Source organism: Pantherophis guttatus, chromosome 3 (genome assembly GCF_059756535.1).
Source record: "Pantherophis guttatus breed Tessera chromosome 3, ASM5975653v1, whole genome shotgun sequence".
In the NCBI taxonomy this organism is placed as follows: Eukaryota; Metazoa; Chordata; class Lepidosauria; order Squamata; family Colubridae; genus Pantherophis; species Pantherophis guttatus.
In genome coordinates, this window is record NC_142065.1 from 163,550,066 (window position 1) to 163,573,725 (window position 23,660).

Below are 23,660 nucleotides of genomic sequence, written 5' to 3' on the forward strand. Positions count from 1 at the left end.
TTCTGTATGAGTCACATTGATAAGGATTAATATTATTTTGCCTCGTTACTTATAACTAAGGTTGGGGGGAAAAAAGACATGTCAATTTTTTTCTGGAATTGGGCTCAAATTAAGCTTGCTAAAAATAGCTGTCAGAAGAAAACAGCATGGTGTTATTTTATGGGTCAGATTTTATATTAATACAGTAAACATGTAAAAAATATCAAACAAACTATAATAGGTGGCATAAGCCAAGCAAATGGCCAGAGGTTTCTGATGGATTAGTAAACACACACAAGGGGCCATAACTAATGGTTGGTTGCCCCCGGCGGTTGCCCCCAGTTCGCACCGGTTCTATAGAACCAGTAGTAAAACCGGCGGGAGGTTCCACTCACTGACCCCGACGTCATCAGAACGCTTCTACGCATGTGCAGAAGCTTCTGTGCATGCGCAGAAGAGCATGCGCGCGCGGCCCCATTGCAAACCGGTAGTAAAGGTAAGTAGAATCCACCCCTGGCCATAACCTAATATCTTCTACCTGTAGTACAGAAACCTTGAAGGGACAGATGATTAAAACTCTTGCCAAACACAATTTTCTTCCTCTTGAAGTTACAAAGCCAGGGAGGAACTTGCTAGCTGATCTTTGTTCTTTGAGTCTCCCTGGGAGCAGAGGTGACTAAGGGAGAAAAATTTAAAAACCCATTCCAAATTGTGGAATATGAATCTTCAAGTATCTTAGAAAACAAAAGTAATCACACACAGGTTTTTAGGTACAATACATAATCAGTGCATTTCTTTTACTTTGTTTTAAATAGGTTCAAAACTTTGCCCAATTCCTTTCTCAGCTATTTTCTCTGATGTTCCATCATAATTTTGAATAACTGTTTACTATCTCTTTATTTACACCTGCTCTTCAAATTTAAACCTTTTTCTCTAATCCTAGCATCCATACTGAATTTTCTTTGCTGTTGTGAGTTGTCTAATTGCGTTATATACTATTTTAAGTTTTAAAATGTTGCGAGACATCTGCAAATTGACTAGCAATTCCTAGGCTTAAACTACTGCTTTATTGCTCAACAAAAGGGAAGGCATGTTTTTCTATTCTTTTGCTCCTAAAGTTAGGGGAGGTACAGGAAAGGCGGTAAGGAAAGCAAATATTACTGAAATCTACCAGTGCCATATTGATTCTGGGTTGTCCTAATTAGATGGTACAGTAGTGTACTAATAAGCTTTAGTTAGTAATAATTTATACATACCACTATACAATATGGGCTGCTTGCAAGAGAAATTCATTAAACATGGAACGTTTATTTCTAGAATAGGTGTAGACAACTCCATCAGCAACCCTTACTTTGTACTCTTATTTTAGAAAAAGAAATAATTCTGTTTAATGGAAAAAATAATTAAATGTATGTATTCGGACATGCTTAGTTAACAAGAACTTCTTGCCAAGGCATAAATATAAATTGCTTGGAATAATAGCAATAGCATTTAGACTTATATACCGCTTCACAGTGCTTTACAGCCCTCTCTAAACGGTTTACAGAGTCAGCATATTGCCCCCAACAATCTGGGTCCTCATTTTATCGACCTCGGAAGGATGGAAGGCTGAGTCAACTTTGAGCCTAGTGAGATTTGAACTGCCAAATTACAGGCAGCCAGCAGTCAGCAGAAGTAGCCTGCAGTACTGCATTCTAACCACTGCACCACTGCGGCTTTATAATATGTTTATTTCCCAGTTTATTCTTGAGGTCATGATATACACTTTACATAAATATTGAATAATAAATCCATTGATACGAAGCTTATTGTCTCAGCTTTTCTAAATTTCTAAGGCTGGTTTCAAACACTGACCTATCCCATTAGTTTGATTTTGACATGCTGTATTGTATAAATCCTCTTCATGGATTACATTACATTTATTTTATTTATTTATTTATTTGTTTAAATTTCTATACCGCCCTTCTCCAATGTAGGACTCAGGGCGGTGAACAGCCGAAGTAAAAACAAGACATACATACAAAACATACAAAATCTAAAATCTGTTTAAAATAATTAAATAATTTTGGCCGTAATTAAAACATTCCAATTTAAAATCCGTTTAAAATTTGACTCAAGCCAGCCCAGCTAGTTGAAATAAATGGGTTTTTAGGGCCCGACGAAAAATCCGGAGGTCTGTTATTGTACGTAGCTCTGGGGGGAGGTATATTACATTATATTATTATTACATTACAGTTTACATTCCAATTCCAAAGAAAGGCAATGCCAAAGAATGTTCAAACAATCGCACCATTGCACTTACAGTATTTCACATGCTAATAAAGTTATGCTTAAAATCCTACAAGCTAGGCTCCAGCAGTATGTGGATTGAGAACTACCAGAAGTACAGACAGGATTTCGAAGAGGCAGAGGAGCTAGAGATCAAATTGCCAACATAAGCTGAATCATGGAAAAAGCTAGGGAGTTCTAGAAAAACATCTACTTCTGCTATATTGATTATGCTAAAGCCTTTGATTGTATGGATCACAGCAGGTTGTGGCAAGTTCTTAAAGAGATGGGACTACTAGACCAACTTATTTGTCTGTTGAGAAACCTATATATGGGTCAAGAAGCAACAGTGAGAACTGCACACGGAACTACTGATTGGTTCAAAATTGGGAAAGGAAGGCCTGGAGGAACGTTGTCCATGGGGTTGCGATGGGTCGGACACAACTTTGCAACTAAGAACAACAACAAATTATATAAATCCAACTATTGTTTTGTGAGCTTTGTTTTTGGAATGCTGCTTGTTGCACATTGTTTTACTTATGTAAGTTTTTGAGTAAAATGATATTGTGATAGTCCAGTAACTGAGTAGAAATGCTATCCTAACTTCCTAACATAACTCCCTAACTCTGTGAAGGATATGGGTAGTTTCTAAATGAAATAAATAAATAATGCATGTTTGCATGCATGCATACATACATACATGGATACATACTTTTCAAGTGTATCTTTAAAACAGAGCAGTAGTGATAAGAGCTATAGCTATGACAAGATTGAAGCAAGATGAAATTGGGTTATCACACAACAACTTGTCTCCATGACAGTCTAGCTTTGTTAGGAACTCCATTAGGAAGCAATCTCTGGTCACCTGAGTAGTGCTCCTGGTTCCTGTAGTCTTCAAAGAAACGTTTTCAACCCCCCCCCCAAGAAAGTCCAGTTGCCTCCTGAAAAAGCACCTTTGGGACAACCATGACCTGGATGACTGAGAATCTCCACAGTCAGCTAGATGTTTAGCTAGGATTTGCCATTTTTATTCAAATCCTTCCCAAGAATGTGGGATAGGCAAATGTTGCTGTTTAATGAGGTTAAAGATATTGTTGAAGATGTAAACTGTTCCAAATAAAGCTGCCTTTTGGCTGGTAGTGATTTATCAGTGCCAATAATGCTTAAGTGCTGCTCCTCCAGATGTTTTGGGATTGCATCCAAAGCTTTCTTTTGCTACATTTGTTCTACATCTATTTGCAGGTTTTTGCATTTTGTGTTGTTCTGTTCTTTCTCGTCTATTCTGCAATTGTTATCTACAATTATGACATCAGATTCCAAACATTTTGAGGAATTGCTTCACCACATTAATGTAGAATGTTAGCACCCACCCTTCTCCTAGAAGAATAAAAAATTCTAGGAAATATTAAAAAGGCAGAATATTATATTTCCCTGGATGAGAAATGGAAAACATGTTTTGTTAAGGCAGGAAGCAAACTCACTCTTAATAGTCCCCACCCTCCTCAATAACCCATAGTAGATGTCAGCACTTAAGAGATAAAGAGATGGCTAGGTCTATTCATAAGCAAATACCCTCACCCAAGATCCAACAAAGATAGGATTAGCCCTCAGGGATTAATAGGAATTGCCCAAAACCCTCTTCATTACATCATCACCCAGCAAGGTTCAACCAACCTACAAAGTTACCCCTGCATGGCCCCATGGGAGTCTGACAACCAATCAGGATACCTGCCCTTACACAGGAACAGGAATGCCCAAGACCTCAATTCATGTGGTCCTGTCTACCATTAAACCATCTTTCCAATCAGCCTCCAATCAGCCTCCATGTTTCCAGTATCTTTCTTCCCACTTGGAACTGAACCCAAATGGATATTTCTTCCAACATTAATGTTAGTCCATAATGTGATTTGGTTTTTTTTTATTTAGTATGGTGTATAAATTTAGCCACAACATTTTACCTGTTTATATGCAACATTATAGAAATAGTGTTTAATTAAACATGTTGAAAACTATTGAAACATTATCTTAAAGCTATTAAATATTTCTCTGCTAAGCGGCTTCAAATTTAAATTCTTAAAGCCTACTAGGGTTAAACATTTAAAAATAAGATAAATTATTAGTTGGGCAGTAACTACATGTGGTTGCTAGCTTCACAAATAAACTGTAAGTAAAATTAGGTCACTTTTATTTATATTCTTACAGCAGGCATCTAACTTTCAGGATCCATGTTTAGAAATATCTTTAGCTGCTTTTTTTCCACTCATAAGCATGTTTCATTATGACATTAAGGTCCCTGACACTAGAAAGAGAATAACATAAAAAATATGTCTGAAATTTCACATATTTTGGTGCATATAGGTGCAGTTCTATTGTATATTGTCGTAAAATTCCATTGAATTCAATTAAGCTTACTCTCTGATATAGTCCATAGTCTTGCAATCACAAAGATAAATTACAATTCCATTTAATCAGATATATATGCTGCTGCATGTTAAGCTTTGCAGTAATAAATGGTAGTTGTAAAACTGCAGGAACTGACAGCTTCTTTGCTTTGTTTCCCTTATGAACTCAGTTTTATTCTATTTAAATGAAAAGTCTAGCAGTTTGACAGAATAAGAGAAAGAGATGTATAAACAATGGTCAGCAAAAAGCTTAATATTAAAACAACTGAAAGTGCTGCCACGCTCTATACGCAGCTTGCTTTCCTTGAAGTTAATTTCATGAAACTCAGAGTATATATATTGAGTTAAACATAAACACTAACACTAAATATGTGAGAAAATAAACATGAAATAGAAAAATGCACTGTAATCCTAATTACATATAATGCTTTTTAAAAATGTTTAAAAATGTTTAAAAATATTTTTGCAGTAGGAATGACTCTGCTATAGAAGTTGCTAACTTGTTAGAGGCATGGATGATAGGAGCATGTCATCCTTATACTGCTAGACTTCTCTGTAGTTTCTGAAATGTCAAATGTCCTTTGGATTGCTGCAATGGCTGAGAGGCACCATTTAAAGTATGGCTATTACTTTACTAAATGAACTTTCAAGTTGTAAACTTTTGCTGATTCAAACACCTGTCTGCAATTGGAAGTTGGGTAAAGGCAGGAAGGGGCAGCTTTTGATAAGCTGCAGCCTGCATCCATATGAAACATGCTAGAAACCAACCCCTTCACTCCCTCTTCTGACCCTGCCTCAAGACCCCCTAAACAGGTGCAGCACAATTCTCACCCCACATAAATGGTAGCTTCACAGCAAACCTTGACAGGTCCAGCAAATCCTTGGGTAGGAGAAGGTAGGAAAAGAAATTGGAAAGGTAGGAAAGTAAAAAAGGGCCAGATTTTACATATGCGGTTTTACATATGGGGGAGATAGGAAGGTCGGAGGAGTTGAAGTGTCCTATAAGTGTGGGTCATAAGTGTGGGTGGGTTGCCAAGAACTCAAATTCTGATCACATGATCATGGGCCGCTACAATGGCCATAACTTTGGGGAGCAGTTGTAAGTGTTGTTATAGAGTCAACTTGTTGCTCAATAAATGGTTGACGACTATCTGTATTGCTCTTTTGAGAGATATTCTACATCTGGTTGCAACTCAAGAAGTTGTTATTATCTACAAAGCCTTATATGGCTTGGGTCTGACTATTTAAGATATTGTTACCGCAAGTAAATTCTGCTTGCTCATGTTTATAAGTTTTATAAATTTATGTTTATAAATTTTATAAACTGCATATAACATCTAGACTGAGGCAATTTTAGATGTTCCTGTGATTTAAATGGTTTCAAAAGACTAAGCTTAAGGGATAGTCTCACCAGGATTTTGTTTAAAAAAACAACCAAAAACTTTAGAAAACTTACCGGTATCTATCGCTAAATTCTATACTTTATCCCAATGAGTTTAATCTATTTGAAATATCATAAATTAATATATGAGTAATCTAATATACTTGTATTAAAATATACTTATTTCTTTATTATGGATCTACAGTTTTTAGAACAATGAAAACTTCTCTAATGTTATGCATTTAAAATGTAAAACAGTTATGATTATTTACAGTCAATTTGTTTTCAGATTTCCTACAGTTTAAAATAGTTTTAGTGGTCCCCAATAGTCATCTGACAGATTATATATTAATATGATCTATTGAGAACTACAGATGGCAATCACTGTTATGTTATACAAATAATCCACTCAGCTTCCTCTGGACAATGCAATGTTTCAGTAGAGTCACAGCTGTGACTAACAAGACACACAGACCCCATGGATTGTTCACCAACCTGAACTTCCCCTCTAGCAGCTGACTGCCCCAGTATTTGCAAAGAGTTTGTTAGGTGAGATTAAATCTTTCTCACAACAAAATAGATTATAGCGCCAGAAGATGAAATATTCATTTCTTTGTTCTTTACAAAAAACTTGTCTAGTCAATCCTGATCAGTCTATGAAGTTTCTACAATATACAATACAAATGTAGTTTCTCTATGTAATATTTGGTGACTTCATTTTGGCTGAAAATAGCTCAGATTGTTATACATTCTAAAATAACATAAACCTCAGTCATGAGTGAAGGAAGTGAATCTCAAACTATTTAATCAAGTGCCTTTCAAATCTTTCAAATAACAAATATCATTTAAATGCCTTGTACAATGATGCACTTAGAAATACAAAGTGATAAAATGCACTATGCTTTAAACAAAAGGTTGCACCAGCATTCATTCATTCATTCATTCATTCATTCATTCATTCATTCATTCATTCATTCTTCCTATTTCTTAACCATTCATCTCCCTCAGAGAGGGGTTCTGAGTGGTGTACAATTTAATCAATAAAATTAACAATAAAAACAGAATAAATTTAAAATGTTTTAGAATTATAAAAATAACATGAAATTTCTAAAGGCCAAGAGATTGGGCAGGATATTCCACAATGTGATGGGGTGAATCTGGTTTTGTAAGTAACCTGACCCTATGCCATTTAGAGCTTTATAGGTGATGGTCAACATCCTGAATTGGACTCAGAAGCAAACTGGCACTCAGTGTGGTTCACAGAGCAAAGCTATTATATGTGCCCTTCTTTGGGTACCCAGTTTGGCTCGTGTGGCCACATTCTGCATCAGCTGAAGCTTCCAGTTACTTTCAAGAGTATTCCCATATAGAGCATGTTGCAATAGTCCAATTGGGAGATGACCAGGGCATGAGAGGACAGCCATTTGGACACAATGTAGATATTTCCCAGCAATTTAATTTACTGTTCATAATCCTGACCCTCTATTTATCTACTTTCTATAACAAAAGGTGAATACTGGTTAGAGGCTGAACTCTTTCCTCCCTATCTGAAGAATGAGAACAGAAGCTATACTGCCCACAAAAGTCCTTTAAATAATATAATGCAGCAAGGAAGTAAAGGAAGAATATTTATGTTTGTAACCATGTATACAGTAAGTAGTTAATTTATCTTTTCCACTAGTTTTATTTAATTTTGTAGCATACACTGGACCTCTTAAATCTGGATAAAAATAGAGCAGACGAGGCTACTGTTTCATGTCTTGTCTGGCCATAAACTAATCCAGCCTTGTAAAGTATCCATAAGAATGATGACCAGGATGACACTATCAGACACCTTCTATATATAATCATAGTCCTTTTTGTTATTATTTAGCCTTTCCTTGCAAACTTTGTCTATTTATAATCCATTAGTTTGGCCTCAATTCTGACATGAGCCTTCAATCATCAGAACTCCCATAAATTATATTAGTTTGAGGCTACAAACAGAAGGTTTTGTTAATGCAGACTTGAAATACAATATTCATAAAGGGGCGAGTCAAGTGGCACAGTATTTGTGGTTACCAAATCAGCTCAGCTTCTTTTATTTATAGATCTTTCTGAGCATAACTTCACTGCTGTGCCAGAGGATCAGACTTTGCTGAAGTTCCAGCTCATAAAAACCATCCAGGAACATTTTAAATAGTAACTTTATATATGGATGAAATATTTTAATATTAAGAGAAATGAGCAATACCCTTTTGATATTGTTATCCATTTATCATAGATTCTTGCACCTATGGCCATTAATAAATTATTAATAAGTTTTGTTCTAGAAGTCTTCCTCAAGTCAAGCTTAACTCTTTGAGATTTGATGAACACGATCCCTGGTATTTCTTGATAGAAATACATAAATGGTTTCAACTTCCCTGTTTAGCCCTGCAGCCCTAGGACTACTTCACAGGTTTTCCTTCAAGTATTAACCAGATCAAGCCCAGCTTAGCTTTTGAGATCCTGCTAAGGATTTTTTTATGAAACTAATATGCAAATCAGACAGAGTAGTGCCAGTGGTATGTTTCCCACTTAAAACTGAGAAACAGCATTTAGACTTATATTCCAGGGAATGGGACAACTTGCTACAACCAAGTCACCATGGCCAACTTACCACAGCCAACTCACCATGGGACAACTCACTACAGGACAATTTACAATTCTATTTAATTATTTAAAATAGATATTTTTTTTTTTAAAAAATTGCCATTTACATTTCATTCTGTCCCTCATTTTGTATCCTTTCTTTAATGATTCTATTCCATCATTTCTTTGATATTAGTGTATCTTTGGTTCCACATGTTGTCCCGCAGCGAGTTGGCCGTGGTGAGTTGGCCATGGTGAGTTGGCCATGGCAAATTGTCATATACCACCCTACAGCACTTTACAGCACCCTCTGATTGATTTACAATGTAAGCATTTACTTGCATATTGCCCCCAACAATCTGGGTCCTCATTTTACTGACGTTGGAAGGATGGAAAGCTGAGTCAACCTCGAGCCCTGTCTGAATTCTATGCTATGGGCAGAGTTTGTCTGCAATACTGCACTTTAAGCACTGCACCACCATTGGTTAAATAGAGAGGTTGAATTTTAATTAGCTAAAAACAAGTACAGTAAGCATGTATTGTCATCGTGACATTTTAAAAAATAAAAAAAAGTTTACACTCCCCAGCTATATTGTTTATTTCTTTATATCTAGGTTAATACTGTATTGCAGGTTATCTGAATTAGGATATTGTGCCGTATTTTCATTTAAACAATGCTGAGAGTGAGAAAGAACCAGCTAGGATGGTAATCCATTTCATTTATTTTCAATTAGTTACAACTGACACTGGCGTTGCTATTCCATCTCTGCCCCCATCCTTTTCTGGTGAACACACATTCAAAACCCACATTCTGAACAGCAATATTCTTGTCATAGTGTTCACATATTTCTAAGCCCTCTGCCAGATCTTATACTCTTTGGAAAGTGTCTGCTAATTATCTATAATTTTACTTTGCTGATCCAGTCCGTGAAGAAATTCTTGTTCCTTGAGAGAGTGTCCACATCCTCGATTTAAGATTAAAACTCCTGTGGTTTAACTAATCTAGCTAAAAGCAGAGAGAGACTACCAGTGACCAGAAGATGTGGAAGACAGTGGTCCCACTTGAATATAATAGTAATATATAATTTGTAGGGGTGAAATCCAAAATTTTTCCCTACTGGTTCTGTGGACGTGGCTTGGTGGGCGTGGCAGGGGAAGGATACTGCAAAATCCATATTTCCACCCCACTCTGGAGCCAGCCAGAGGTGGTATTTGTCGGTTCTCCGAACTGCTCAAAATTTCCATTACCGGTTCTCCAGAACCTGTTAGAACCTGCTGGATTTCACCCCTGATAATTTGTTATGTGGAGAAATTTAAGTAAGCTACAAATCCTGATAGTATCCCTATCGCTGCCAACAGTAGGAACAATTGGAAAGACTAATTCTGAAATATTTATTTTTACTTTCTCTTAAAAGAGAGAACCAGTTGTTAAGCCGGGAAGATTCCCACCACTGAATTGGCATTATGTTCAAACATTATACCATAATTATTTTAATTATGGTTTAATAAGATTCAGTTTCCTAATCCCTAATTTAAATTGGTTTCCATTAATTTACCATATTCAAGTTTTACTGAGGCTTCATTTAGTGAATTTGAAACTATACATTGAAAAAAATTTTAACAAAATTCAACCAATCTCCTTCCCAGGTAGACCTGACAGGAACTAATTATATTTTATTGTAAGGCTATATTAACAGAGTCTTGTGAGTCTGAATGTATAAATCTCTCCCGGTTTCTTTTTACAGCTTGGTAAGTTAGGGGAGATTCTTTCTGAGTTTCTTTGTCTTTCTTTTTATGCAGCTGTGGGCTCTCTCCCCCCCTTATCTGATCCTCCCCCACCCCATCCGTCAAGGTCATTCCTACGTATCATTAAACCTAGTGATTATTAAGGAAGATAGTGTAACACATGAACCCAGGAGTCACAAGAATGGCTTCACATACTGCACTTAGTCTTTGTTTCTTTAGCTTAGGCTTAATAAAACACACAAAATCATCCATTGTGGTTTAAAAACCATAATTTATGACTTAGCTTTATATATCTAAAACCAGCCAACTGTGCTTATTCAACAAAGCATGACTTGTTTTAGAGGAAACAATCTTTTTGAAGGTAGGGGCAGCAAAAGTACAGGGAGATAGAATGTTGTCCTTTTCAAAGGGAACTTTTTTGTCTAATGAATATGCTTATCAACTCCACCTAAAATTTACTTTTGTGCTCATTTTTAAATCAACAAATTGTGCCATTAAAACAGTGGTTTTGATTGTATAACCTTATAATGGTCTCCAATTAAATTTTGGTCCAGTTGTCATGATTTAATCTTTTAAGGTAGATTTGTCTACATGTTGCCCATAGGTATTTATTCTAATCAAAATGATGAAAAATGTGTCATGAAGTAACAACACAAAGCCCTGCCATTTTCTACTTGCATCAGTACACTGTACATAAATAAGAAGTAGAATTTGTGTCATACTACACATTTAATCATTCCCCGACTGAATATGCTTATGTTATTGCACGGTTGCCTAGCTCTGGCTTAACAGGATGCATAACTAAGTCATAGACTCATTTATATAATATATAGTTTACAAAGTACATCTAAACAAAGTCACATATACTTGACATACTCCTTAATTCTGGAATTCTTAATCCTAACCGTTTAATCTGTTCTATTTGTAAAGATCTTCCTAATTGGGTCATCTTGCCAATCAATTTGTGTTCAATAATTGTTGTATCTCTCATTACGGTGCATAGCCGTCACCTTTAACAAAACTTATTCCAGGACTCAAACTACAGTATTTTTTTCTGTGAAACAAAAGGCTACATATTTTCACCTGGATTATTTATTTTTATAGCTTGAACAATTTATGCTTCTATCATTTGTGATGTAGTGATCAGCATATGATATAGGGCTCTATCCCATACTCTTTCTTTCTTTCTTTCTTTCTTTCTTTCTTTCTTTCTTTCTTTCTTTCTTTCTTTCTTTCTCAGTAGCCAAAAACCATTCATTTATCTTTTTTCAAAAATATACTAACTATAACCAGTCTACATGGGCACCCTGAAACAAATGTTTCATGGGTTTCCTTTTAAGAAAACCTGAGAATTTGCTTTTCTAACTTCCTGATCTACAATACATATTTCACCCTTTTAGAGGACTGCACAAGGTACTGCATTTATCCCATCCCATTATTTCTGGATAGGATATCATAACAACACAGGCACTGAAAAAGGCTTGCAAAAAACAACATACACTGAGGCAGGATTATCACCCTTTTTCTGTTGGAATTTCTGTCTCTTTATCAGCTGTCTGGAAGGCAGAAGTTTAGCTGAGGCAAATTTCCTATCATTTAATATCCATAGCAGGAAAAGCCTTTGCTGTTTGCTGCCAAGCAGCTGTTATATGGTATAATTTAAAAAATGTTGACAATTCTACATTCAGAAAGTCTTTCAGTTATGTGTCAGCTCTCAGTTGTCAGTTCTTTCATAAACAATGCTTTATGAAATGCTTGATATAAAGAATATCAAACCCAGCTGTTGTAACATCATAATCAACTTTTCTGATTCTATTTTTGTCTTTATAGTTTATATAATGATCAATGATTATACTTCTTAAACAGCAAAACTAAAATTATCTTAAAAAGTTATATTAATCCTAAAATAATCAAGTAGTAACATAGATATGAAAAATAAACACGCTCAGTCTAATTTTTAATTTGAAAAGGCTGGCATTGCAAACCAATCCATGTAAATCCATCCATCCTTCCTTCCTTCCTTCCTTCCTTCCTCCTTCCTTCCTTCCTTCTGAAATAATTTTTTCTCTTTCTTTCTTTCTTTCTTTCTTTCTTTCTTTCTTTCTTTCTTTCTTTCTTTCTTTCTATCAAACCTCTTAACCAATCCATATAAATCAGATATTATCTATCTATCTATCTATCTATCTATCTATCTATCTATCTATCTATCTTTCTATCTATTTATCGAACTTCTTAACTGCCTATCTCCCTCAGAGAGGCTCTGGGCAGTATACAATTTAATTAATATAATAAAACATAAACTGAACAATTTAAGGTTTTAAAAAATTAAAATACAAAAAAACATTATAAAATTATAAAAAATAGAGAGTTCCAATATGGGGAGACTAGGAGTTATTAACATAGGCCCCATGGCTGTATGGGCCCCTGTGTCCCCCACACAAAGCTACACAGCCTTTTGACCCTTTTGTGGAAGGCCAAGAGACTTAGTACAGTATTGCGTTTAACTGTCATTTCTATTATGCTACTATATAGAATCACCTGGCAAAAGATGACTAAGAAAGCATACTAATAAATAATTAAAACTTTAGTAATAAATACAACAATTTAAAACTTCAATGCAATTATATGCAGCTCTCATTTTTATTTCACTGACGTCAACAGGCCTTGCTTATACTGTATGCTGATGGAATAGAATAGAATTCTTTATTGGCCAAGTGATTGGACACACAAGGAATTTGTCTTGGTGTCTCCGAGTACATAAAAGAAAAGATACATTTGTCAAGATGGGTAAATTGTAATACTGTATATGTAAAATACAAGATAAGTTTGGAATATACAACTTCAATTTGAAAACAAAACAAGGGTTTTCTTTATATTGGCATAACTGATAACTCACTTCTCGTAAAAATAATGTAATTATGAATCATCTGAGACTGAATCAGTACATAAGAAACTTGAATTAGATGGCAATCTTAGGCACATCAATGAGTTTAACTGCAGTTTCTCTTAAGTAAACATGCATAGGCTAATGTTCCCAATTTCTTTCCTGTTACTTTCTTATTAATATCAAAGATATAATTTTCCATAAAAGATAAACCATGAAACTGTATAGTAGTCAGCTATCTGTTTTCTTAAATAACTCTGTCTAAACTCTTGTAACACTTCAAAGCATGATTTGAAGAAACTGACATTTCCCATACTTAATCCCATACTCTCAATCCCCCTTGCAAAATCCAAGTACCAATGCCTAACCCTATCACTGAGATGGAATGACAACACATCTTCTCAAAAGCCATTTTCCTTTGCCCACAAAAATATATTCATCAACAATTCTATTTCTTCAAACTCTCATCTACAGTGTTTTTTCTGGAATTAAAATGCTTCATAAAGAAAATCCAAGTCTTTCTCTATCCATCTGCATGATTCTAAAGAAGGTTTCTCCAAACTGGTATCTCCAAATACATCAGATTTCAACCCCAATAATTCTTAGCTCATCTACTAGGAAATCCAACAACTCTGGAATGCATCAGTTGGGAAGTGCAAAGCTGTTTCAGAATGCAACATATTTAAGCTACACTTTAAAGAAGTTTGCATATCTGTATGTAAAAAAAGTGAGGTGACCCAATTTCAGTTGCACCAAACCAAATAATGTCAGGATGGTTATTCATTAAAGTAACAGAATAGCAGCAGGGAAAGCCAGGTTTTAATCCACCTCAGACACAAAAGCACAACCAGCGATTTGGGCAACTCTCAGCTCAACCTGCTTTGCAGGAATGTTGTAGAGAAAAACAGAAGGAAGGAGCTCTATGCATATCACCCTGAATTTCTGGATGAAAGAGTATCTAAATTTATAAGTAAATAAATACAATATTTGCAATAGGAAAACACTGTGGATCTATCAGCTTCAAATGTCTTTCCTCTGTAGAATAAATAAGATGAAAGCATTGATGAAGAATGATGCATCCATGTCCAAATCATGGCTCTGTAGGGACTTCAACACACAAACCTTATTTTCCATAAAGCAAAGGATTGGCACAGGACTGTTGTCCCAAAGTTGCTTTTTCAAGAGGCAACTGCACCAGAAAGTCCAGTTGTCTCTTGACAAAGCACCTTTGGGACAACCATGATCTGGATGACTGAGAATCTCCATAGACACAGGACTGTTGACTTCAAAGCAACAAAGGGCAATGTCCTATGAGCAAGGGTGAAACACTGGAACTTCTGGTGCCCAAATACAATTGTGTGACTTGAACAATTGGCTTAGGGAGTTCCTTCATTTTTTTTTTTAAAAGGTGGCCTTTTCTCAGCAACTGGTCCCCACCGTTCCCTCGGTCCCCCCTTTCAGGCCCAGTCTTCCCCCTCCCTCCTGCCTCCAGCCATTTACCTTGAGGTAATCGTTTTCTGAGCGCAGCTCTTCTATCTCTCTCAGCAGCTCTTCTTGGTCTGCCACTAGCTGCCTTTCATAGTAGGGCACCACCATTGGGATTTTGCCGCCCAGGCGCAGACTCCCAGCAGGCTGCGCACTTTTGGCGGCCGCTTTGTCCGGATCTCTCCCCCAGATCACCTCCTCGCCTTGGAGGCCCGAGGGGGCCGGTGCCGTGGCCGGCCCTTTGCTCGATGGCTCCGAAGACGGCAAGGAGTGTTGGGGGCCGCCGCCCGGCCCTGAGGGAAGAGGGGGAGGAGACGGCGGCGGCTCGCGCTCCCGATCGCTGGAGCCGGTGCCGGACTCGGCATCGCTGTTGGCGGCCTGAGTCAATCTCTGTTCATCGGAGAGCGGCTCGGAGGGGCAGTCGGAGAGGTCCGAGCTGCTGTCCGTGTGGCTGATCCTGGCGGCCGAGGCTGGGGACAAGGCACCTGGCTGAGCCAAGGAAACGCACCGCCTTCCCTTCTTGTTCTTGCCAGACGGGTGGCTGCCTTCACCCGCGACCTGCCTCGCGATGGCCTTTCCGCCCGCCTGGTCCTGGGCCCGGGCGGCTTTCTTGCTGGAGAGGACAGATTTGGCGGTACCGACTTTGCCAGGCGCGCCGGCCCCCAAAGGCGCCGATCCTGCTTTTGCGCCTTGGGCGCAGCTGCGGCGGGAGAGGCGGCACTGGGGTGGCAAGAGCCCCGGCGATTGCGGACGGGCTCCCCCCAGCTGGGGCTGCGGCTTGCCCGACAGGCTGGGCGACTTGGGAGGCGCCGGCGGAGGCTTGGCCGAAGATGCCCGGGCGTGGAGATCCTTGAGGAAAGGTCTGGCAGGGGAGGGAGCTCGATGGAGCCGTTTCTTCTCGGCGAAAGAATGGTGGGGACTCTGCGGCGAGGGCGGCAGCGACTTGAGAGGCTCGATGAGGCCGGTGTCGCTTAAAGTCTCCATAGTCCCGGCTGGTGGAGGAACAGCCAGGGAGTGGCGGACACTTGAGGCTCCTCCAATCTTTTCCAAGAGCAGGAATGAGCGGAGCGGAGACGACGGTCCTCCTGGTGAAGCCCAGCAGCAACCGCGGCTTCCTCAGGTTTTCCCGGTTGCTCTCTCATCACTCCTACTTCTTTCTCACCAGAAAGCTCGCACTTTTTCCTTGGCGCTATTGTGATTCAACAACACTTCTCCCCCTCCCCGCGCCGTGTCGAGGAACACAAAACCACAGTCGGTAGCAAAGCTGACTTCTTTTCTCTCCCTCTCCCTCTCTCCCAGTCCTCTGGGTGCTCTGGAGCTACAAAACGTTGCAGCCTGCAACATCGACTCCCTTTCCGTCTCCTCCCATGAAGGCAACTGTTTTCCGGATATCTCCTCCGCTTCGCTAGCTCACAGACCATCGCTCATTCATCCCCCTGGAGCCCTCCTCCTTCTCTCGTATCTTCCGATCTTTCCAGGCTTCTTCCTCCTCGCTTTCGCTCCTGAAATAGAAAAAACTGCAAACGCCGCTGTCTCCCGTATTGACGCTGCCCCTTCTGTGCGCATGATCCTCCCCTTCTGACATCCAGCCAAACTGCTCTCCGCGCAAGCCACTTTCCCCCCCCCCCCAGGGATCTTTGCGTGCTTTTTTATTGGGGCTCCTGGGCCAATTAAGTCTATTAGAAATGGGGAGGGGCGTTAATTAAAAGAATCAAATCCTTTTCTTGACGATTGCTGCTTGGCAAAAACAAGCCCTTAACGGGATCAGCAGCATCCAGGTACCTCTGTGTACCTACTGGAACCCATGCTGACACAATAACAAGTTTTATGTTTGGATGGAGGGCAATCAGGTAACAATTACCAAACATTCACCCTTGTGCTGCCCAGATAGGGCAGCACAAGGTTCTTAGGTTGTAAGAACAGCAGTCCACACTGGTGTTCTTACACTCAGACTTGCCCTAATGTTTTATTTTTCTGAAGTGGGTTGCTAGAAATTGTTTGTTTTTTTTTACATCCATGCTGATTGCTGTTTTCTGTTAGACTTGTAACTTTTAGAAATCATTTGGAATTATCCATTTTCCTATTTCTGATGTTATTTCTATATAAGATCTAAAGAACATTTTCTTCAATGTTGAGAATGAAGTACTGTATATTGTCTTTAGTAGTACAGTTGCATTGGGCATTAATCAAGTAAATCAATGTAACTACACAGTATGTGGAGGATAAAAATAAGAACTGAACACATTTTATAAAAATTATTTGAAGTATTTTATAATTCAAAATCTGAACAACCACTCTGCTATTTTTTACATAGCTATTTATTAAGATTGTTTTTTTTTTTAAATCAGAGAAAATGAGAAAAAACAAGAAAATTCCACATTAAACTTTTATAGAAGATGGTAGAATAGAGTTGGTGATAACTTTCACCTTTTTTTTAATAAATGAAAGAAAGAGTCTAATAAAATAATGGAAATGAAATAAAATGAAAGGTAGATATTTCTGGCATTATGTTATATGAGACAATAAAGTTACACTCTCCGATGGAAAAGAAACAAAGACATTTAAATTGTACTTATCTTGCCTTGTGTGCTGTCTTGGCTGCTTGAAAAGAATAAAATTATTGTATTTTATGATTTCTAAAAATAAATACATTATAAAATGATTTTCTTAGTATGTAAGTGATATAACTTTTGACCAGCAGGCGTGGGTGATCATTAGATAGGTGAAGCAGCTTGTTTCTAGTGTTAGATTTTTAGGAACATTAAAGGCCAATAGATTATAATATTTATTTCTGTTCAAATAGGCATTCTTTCTGTCTCAATAAAAGGGCTTCTAAAATTGCTAGCAATAATAATAAAAGCAAAGACAAATATTAAGAATATTTATCTGATCGAAAGCACTATAAATAGCCTAACCTGAAAAGAACATTATGATTTAACTAAAGCTATTAACTCAATTGGTGGCCTCTTAGTATTTTGAAGTAATAATTATAGTATTCAATTCAATTCAATTCAATTCAAATGCACCTCTGCTGGATTTTATATGGCAAGTGTGAAATGATGGAGTAATACCAGTCGTGTAGGCAGCCAGGTATAGTATATTGATAATACCTGACACTCCTCCCCCAATTGGCAGATTAACTCATTGTTTCATGTAGATGTAACCAACCACAGAGGCCCACCAACCAGGTGCTTTAAATTCAATCTTTTCCCCACCCATCAACATTCTGTAACAAACCAAGGAGAAAGGAAAAGAACCACTACAACAAAATTCCTCATACTCCTAAAACACCCTAGCCAGTCCAAAAGAAGGCAGATAATCTGCTACCTTCAGGAATCTCTAAAGCTCTAAATTGACTATTTCTGAACAACCTTACCACAAAAGGTGAACATTGTCGAACCACTGAGCCAGTGATGATTTCCTGAGAACAGGGATACACTTGCCTCTTTCAAGGCAAGAGAAATTACACCTCATCAAGGATGAATTTAGCTGAGACATCCTAATAATGATTATAATTGCAAAGAAACTGAAGAAAGAGTGGACCATCTAGTTAGCTGCTGTCAGAAAATCACACAGACTGACTACAAACAACAGTATAACAAAGTAGCAACAATTGTGCATTGGAAGATCTGCAAGAAATACCATTTGCCTGCAAGCAAGAACTGGTGGGGCCATAAATTCGTCAAAGTAATTGAAAATGAAGAAGCTAAAGTACTCTGGGATTTTAGAATTCAAACAGACAAGCACTTACCACATAACATTCAGACAATTGTCAATAAGAAAGACAACAAAAGTCTGGATAGAGGATGTGGCAGTACCTGGAGACAGCAGAAAAGAAGAGAGGAACTGGAGAAGGTAACGAAATAAATAGAACAAGTGTGACAAAAGAAAGCATACAGTACTATCAACAGTAATAAGCGCCTTGGATGTAATCCAGTGGTGAAATCCAATTTTTTTTACTACCGGCTCTGTGGGTGTGGCTTGATGGGCTTGGCAGGGGAAGGATACTACAAAATTCCCATTCCCTCCCCACTCCTGGGGGAAGGATATTGCAAAATCTCCATTCCCACCCCATTCTGGAGCCAGCCAGAGGTGGTATTTGCCGGTTCTCTGAACTACTCAAAATTTCCGCTACCGGTTCTCTGAACTGCTCAAAATTTCTGCTACAGAATCTGTCAGAACCTGCTGGATTTCACCTCTGATGTAATCCCAAAACAATTGGAGCACCATTGACAAAATCACCATCAGTCAATTGCAAATGGCAGCTTTACTTGGAACAGTTTACATCCTATGATGATACTGTTAACACTATCAAACATCAAACTTCTTTCTATCCTATGTCCTTGGCAAGGATTTCATAGGTACATAAAATTGCCAAATTCAGTCTAAAAATCTGACTGGGCAACAAACTAATATAAATAATTATTATTATTATAATTAAAAAGATCTAACCTCTTATTTTAAAAGAACTCAAACCTCAGATGTGGTACTTACCATAGAATTTTATTCCCTTTTTAAAAAAATGCTTGCAGAAATAAAGTGCACTTGTTTTTCTCCGGGAAAAGCAAAACAAGCTTAATTTTAAATATTTATGAATAACTAAGTATATTTGCAAAATTTGTTTCTTTTAGTGTAAAAATGCTCTCTGTGTTCATAATTTGGCTCTATTTATCCTTGATAATTTATGAATCACTCCAGGAGTACTGCAGACACTCTGAGCACGCAGCTTGTTTTCTGGGAAAGTTCCTTGTATTAAGAATACTTATCTTTCATCATAAAAGCAACTCCAGTTCAAGAGGAATGATGGACTAAAGATGGCCAAAGAGCTGAGGGAAGATCATTTTCAAGTCCGTCTTTAGCATTGGCAAGAATGCCATGAAGTACAGTATTTTTCTGTCTATAAGACGCCCCCATGTATAGAATGATCCCCACTTTTCTTAGCCAAAATTCAGAAATCTGGAATGCCACCACATTTAAGTGCTGGTAGATGCTGGCCTTCCCTCTGGTGGGCCTGGGCAACTGCTGGAGAGAGATGGGCCCGTTTCAGCACCTGGCGAGATGCCCTCGCTTCCCTCAAGCATTTCTTTTCTAACCTGGAGAGGAGCAGGGAGAAGAAAGAGGGAAAGTGGCTTCCTCCTTTTCTCGCACCAGCTGCTTCATTTCCAGTTTCTCCATTGCAGCACAGCGCTATGCTGCAGAGCTTGCCCCATCCACCATTGCCCAGATGCCTTCGCTTCCCCCAAGCATTTCTTTGCCTACCTGATTTCCAGCTCCATTTCATTTCTCTGTCATGTTTCTCGCCATCGTGTGCAGGGAAACAAGTTTCTGGAACTAAAAAAAAAAAGTTCAATCAATCAATTCCAACTTCTCGCAAAAAAAAACAAACTCGCAAAATTGGAATTGATTGATTGAACTTTTTTTATTTACTATGGCATCTAGGAATGATTGTGTTGTAAATAATCAATAATCAGGAAAAATAGAATGTAACTTGCATGACCTAGCAGAATCAAGTAATTAATTCCTACTATGTGCAATTTGAAGAAAATAATCCTATAATGTTTACTAGGTATTTATGCCAATTGATAATTCTCTTAGTTGCCTTGATTTAAATAAATGAATTAATTTAATGAACCAATTAAATCTGAGCAGATATTTTGCTTGGACACAGATATCCTTGACAACTTTTATTCCAAAATTTAACGGTTTAATGAATTTCTGAAATTTTATCCTGCCTTTATTATTTTTACAAATAACTCAAGGCAGTGAACATAGCCAGCACACCTTTTGTTTTACTCACAACACATCCCTGTGAGATGGGTTGGGCTGAAAGAAAGTGATTGGCCCAATGTCACTCAGCTGGCTTTCATAGCTAAACTTTGGGATTTGAACTCATGATCTCCTGCTTTCTAGCCTGGTGCCCTAACCACTAGGCAAAACTGGCTCTATATCAAATAGTGCATGAAAACTTTTATATATATATATATTTAAAATCTTATTCTTTGTGGTTTGCTTGCAAGCAGTATCATTTCAGATTGGCTTTGCAAAGAAAAATAAACCTGAAATAAAACACATAACTGATTGCTACTGAGAAATCAACATGTTGTGGTCAACAAAATAGCTTTAGATCAATAAAACAGCATGTTAACAATTTACCAATGTTAACAATAATTATTTTCATGTAGCATAATATTCATGTTCGCCCATAACACAATGCCAGATATTTGATAACTCAGTTGAGGGGGGGGCTGTATAAGAGAATTAAAAAGGAACTTCACCAGTATCTGTTTTTCTAAGATAAACCACTTGAATTTAAATCTTTAGATTGAGCAGTTTTAATCAAACATCTGAATAAGAGTCATGAAGAAATTCCCTAAAAAGTAATTTTAAATTTATAATCCACACCAAGACTTGGACTAAACAAGTTATACTGTCTAATCCTTTTTCTTTCATCATATGTCCCAAATTCCTCTGGGTCATTGTGTACATTTAGAATTTGAGAACATGCAATGGGAATTCCTAAGGAATATATGGGGTTCCTGCATTCAGAAAATCTAAATGGGTCTATGGATTTATCAAATTCCACACCTATTTGGATCCACAGTCTCTTCTCATGAAGAGGAAGTAATTTCCCATAGGCTACAAATTATCCTTGCCCTTGATTCCGCATGATAATTGTCATACAGTACGTGATGAAAAGCTCTTGTGATAGTTGTACACAGGTGGAAATCTTTCAGATTTTGATAAGAATGCCTAGTTCTGCTAGTCCATTTATCAAATATTTTAAACTTCCCTCATCAGATCTGAAACTAGATCTCTGAACATTTACAGATCAAGGATACTTTTATAAGAAACAGCAATGGCAATAGCATTTAGTCTTATATACCGCCCCATAGCTCTTTGCAGCGCTCTCTGGGCAGTTTACAATATAAGCATAATTTGCATATTGCCCCCAATAATCTGAGTCATTTTACCGATCTCGGAAGGATGGAAGGTTGAATCAACCTTGAGCCTGATTGAACTCCAGGCTGTGGACAGAGTTTGCCTGCAATACTGCACTTTAATCACAGCACCACCAGAAAATAAAAATGTCATTTGTGTAGAATAATATTTGTAAAGGGATGCTATTGTTTCCTATATATCTGTTGTGACATCAGCTTTAGCCACCTTGTGAACCACTGCAATTCAGTGTAACCTAGGATCACTATAAATACAGTAGGAATATCATAAAATGAAAGAAACCATACATTTTATTGTCTCAATTGGATTTGTATAAGAAGAATAGCTAAATTGGGATCTATACTTCAGTATGTTATATTACCATGGACATCATATTAAGCCATTATATATACTGTAAACAGGGGTGAAAAAATAGCATTTCATTTGTGTGTGTGTGTATTGTATTTTGTTTAAGTGTTTAGCATTGGAAGGTGCTTCAAATATATATATTAAAGGTGAAACAGATTCTTATTTTTGAATATTGTAGAGCTTGAGAACTTTCTGGCAGCTGAGGATTTATAAGAAGGTGCCAAGATATGCAGAGTGAATAGGCTGTGAGCTGAAGTGTGTACTGTACATTTGCACATTCCTAGGATCTGAGAGGTTGGAGCTGAGAGGTTTTTATATGGTAACTGTGATATAGTTTGTTTTTAGAAAATTAGGTGCTTAATTTCATGCTTCCTCATGTTATTTCCACAAGACAGTTGAATATTAACTTTCTGATCAGTTTTGAAGTATTTTTCCATCAGAAATTAACTACAGGTAGTCCTCAACTTACGACCACAAGTGAGTCCAAAATTTTTGTTAGCGGGACAGTTGTTAAGAAAATTTTGCTCTACTTTACTACCTTTCATGCCACAGTTGTTAAGTGAATCACTGCAGTCATTAAGTTAGTAACATGGCTGTTAAGCAAATCTGGCTTCTCCATTGACTTTGTCAGAAGGTTGCAAAAGATGATCACATGACCCTGGGACACTGCAGCCGTCATAAATAGAGTCATTTGCCAAGTGTTTGAATTTTGATCACATGATCATGGGGATGATGCAATGCCATTGTAACTTCAAACAGTCACTAAATGAAGTGTTTTAAATCAAGGACTCACTGTATTAAGTGTAAATAGATAGGTTTTTTAAAAACAACAACAACTGAAATTTGCCTTAGGAAGTATACTATCTATATTTTCAGAAAATTGTGTTTACCAACAAACAGCAACTTCTTGCCTTTGGCTTTATATCAGTACATCTAGAAAAAAATAATAGTTGATATTACAATCTTCACTGAATCTTTGAACCAGGAGTAACACTCCTGGAAGATCTTCTGACATGGTCTTTCTAGCTTAAGAGCTAAAATAGCTTGCCCATTCACTAGTTCAGATTAAGTATTCCACAGCTAGCATTCATTTGTGAAGTAAATGTGCACTAGATTGGAAAGAGCTTGGGAAGATGCAGCCAATCAGTTGCCCATGTCTTGTCTCTGCTGACAGTTGCCCTCTGTTAAGTAGGGGTCAGTAGAGCTGTGGAATCAATAGAACCGGGATGGTCAGTCCCAAACCCATTTTGCAGTTTCCAGAGCCACAACAAGCTTTAGCAGCCAAGTTGCTATTTTTGGCAGTGTGACGTTTTACACTTTTCTTCAACATCAAGACTGAAGTCATGCATTAGACTATGCAAGGCTTAATGCACCTTCTCTGTCCTCAAGTCTTGCAAAACTTAAAAAGGCCTTCCCTTTCCCCAGATGAAAACAAATCCATTCCTTTGCTGTTCCAATCTATATTGATGTCAACCTTAAGGTCATAAGCTACTTTTTTTAGAAGCAGTTGAGTTTTACATATTTATTCATCAATAAAGTCAAGGTTTGTTGTGTTTGTACTGAAGAAGGCAGCTTATGTTCTGCAGAGAAAAAATAG

At 37.6% G+C, this 23,660-nt stretch overlaps 1 protein-coding gene across 2 annotated transcripts in view; it reads right to left on the bottom strand.

The window, feature by feature from the left end:
* MTCL1 (microtubule crosslinking factor 1) overlaps window positions 1-16,338 on the bottom strand; it is a 101,484-nt gene extending 85,146 nt beyond the window's left edge. For both annotated transcript variants that reach the window (XM_034429477.3, XM_034429478.3), the window contains exon 1: window positions 14,774-16,338. In XM_034429477.3, the coding sequence (XP_034285368.2) occupies window positions 14,774-15,742 (969 nt within the window). In that variant the 5' untranslated portion in view covers window positions 15,743-16,338. The remainder of the gene's footprint in view (window positions 1-14,773) is intronic.
* Window positions 16,339-23,660: the final 7,322 nt, after the last annotated feature.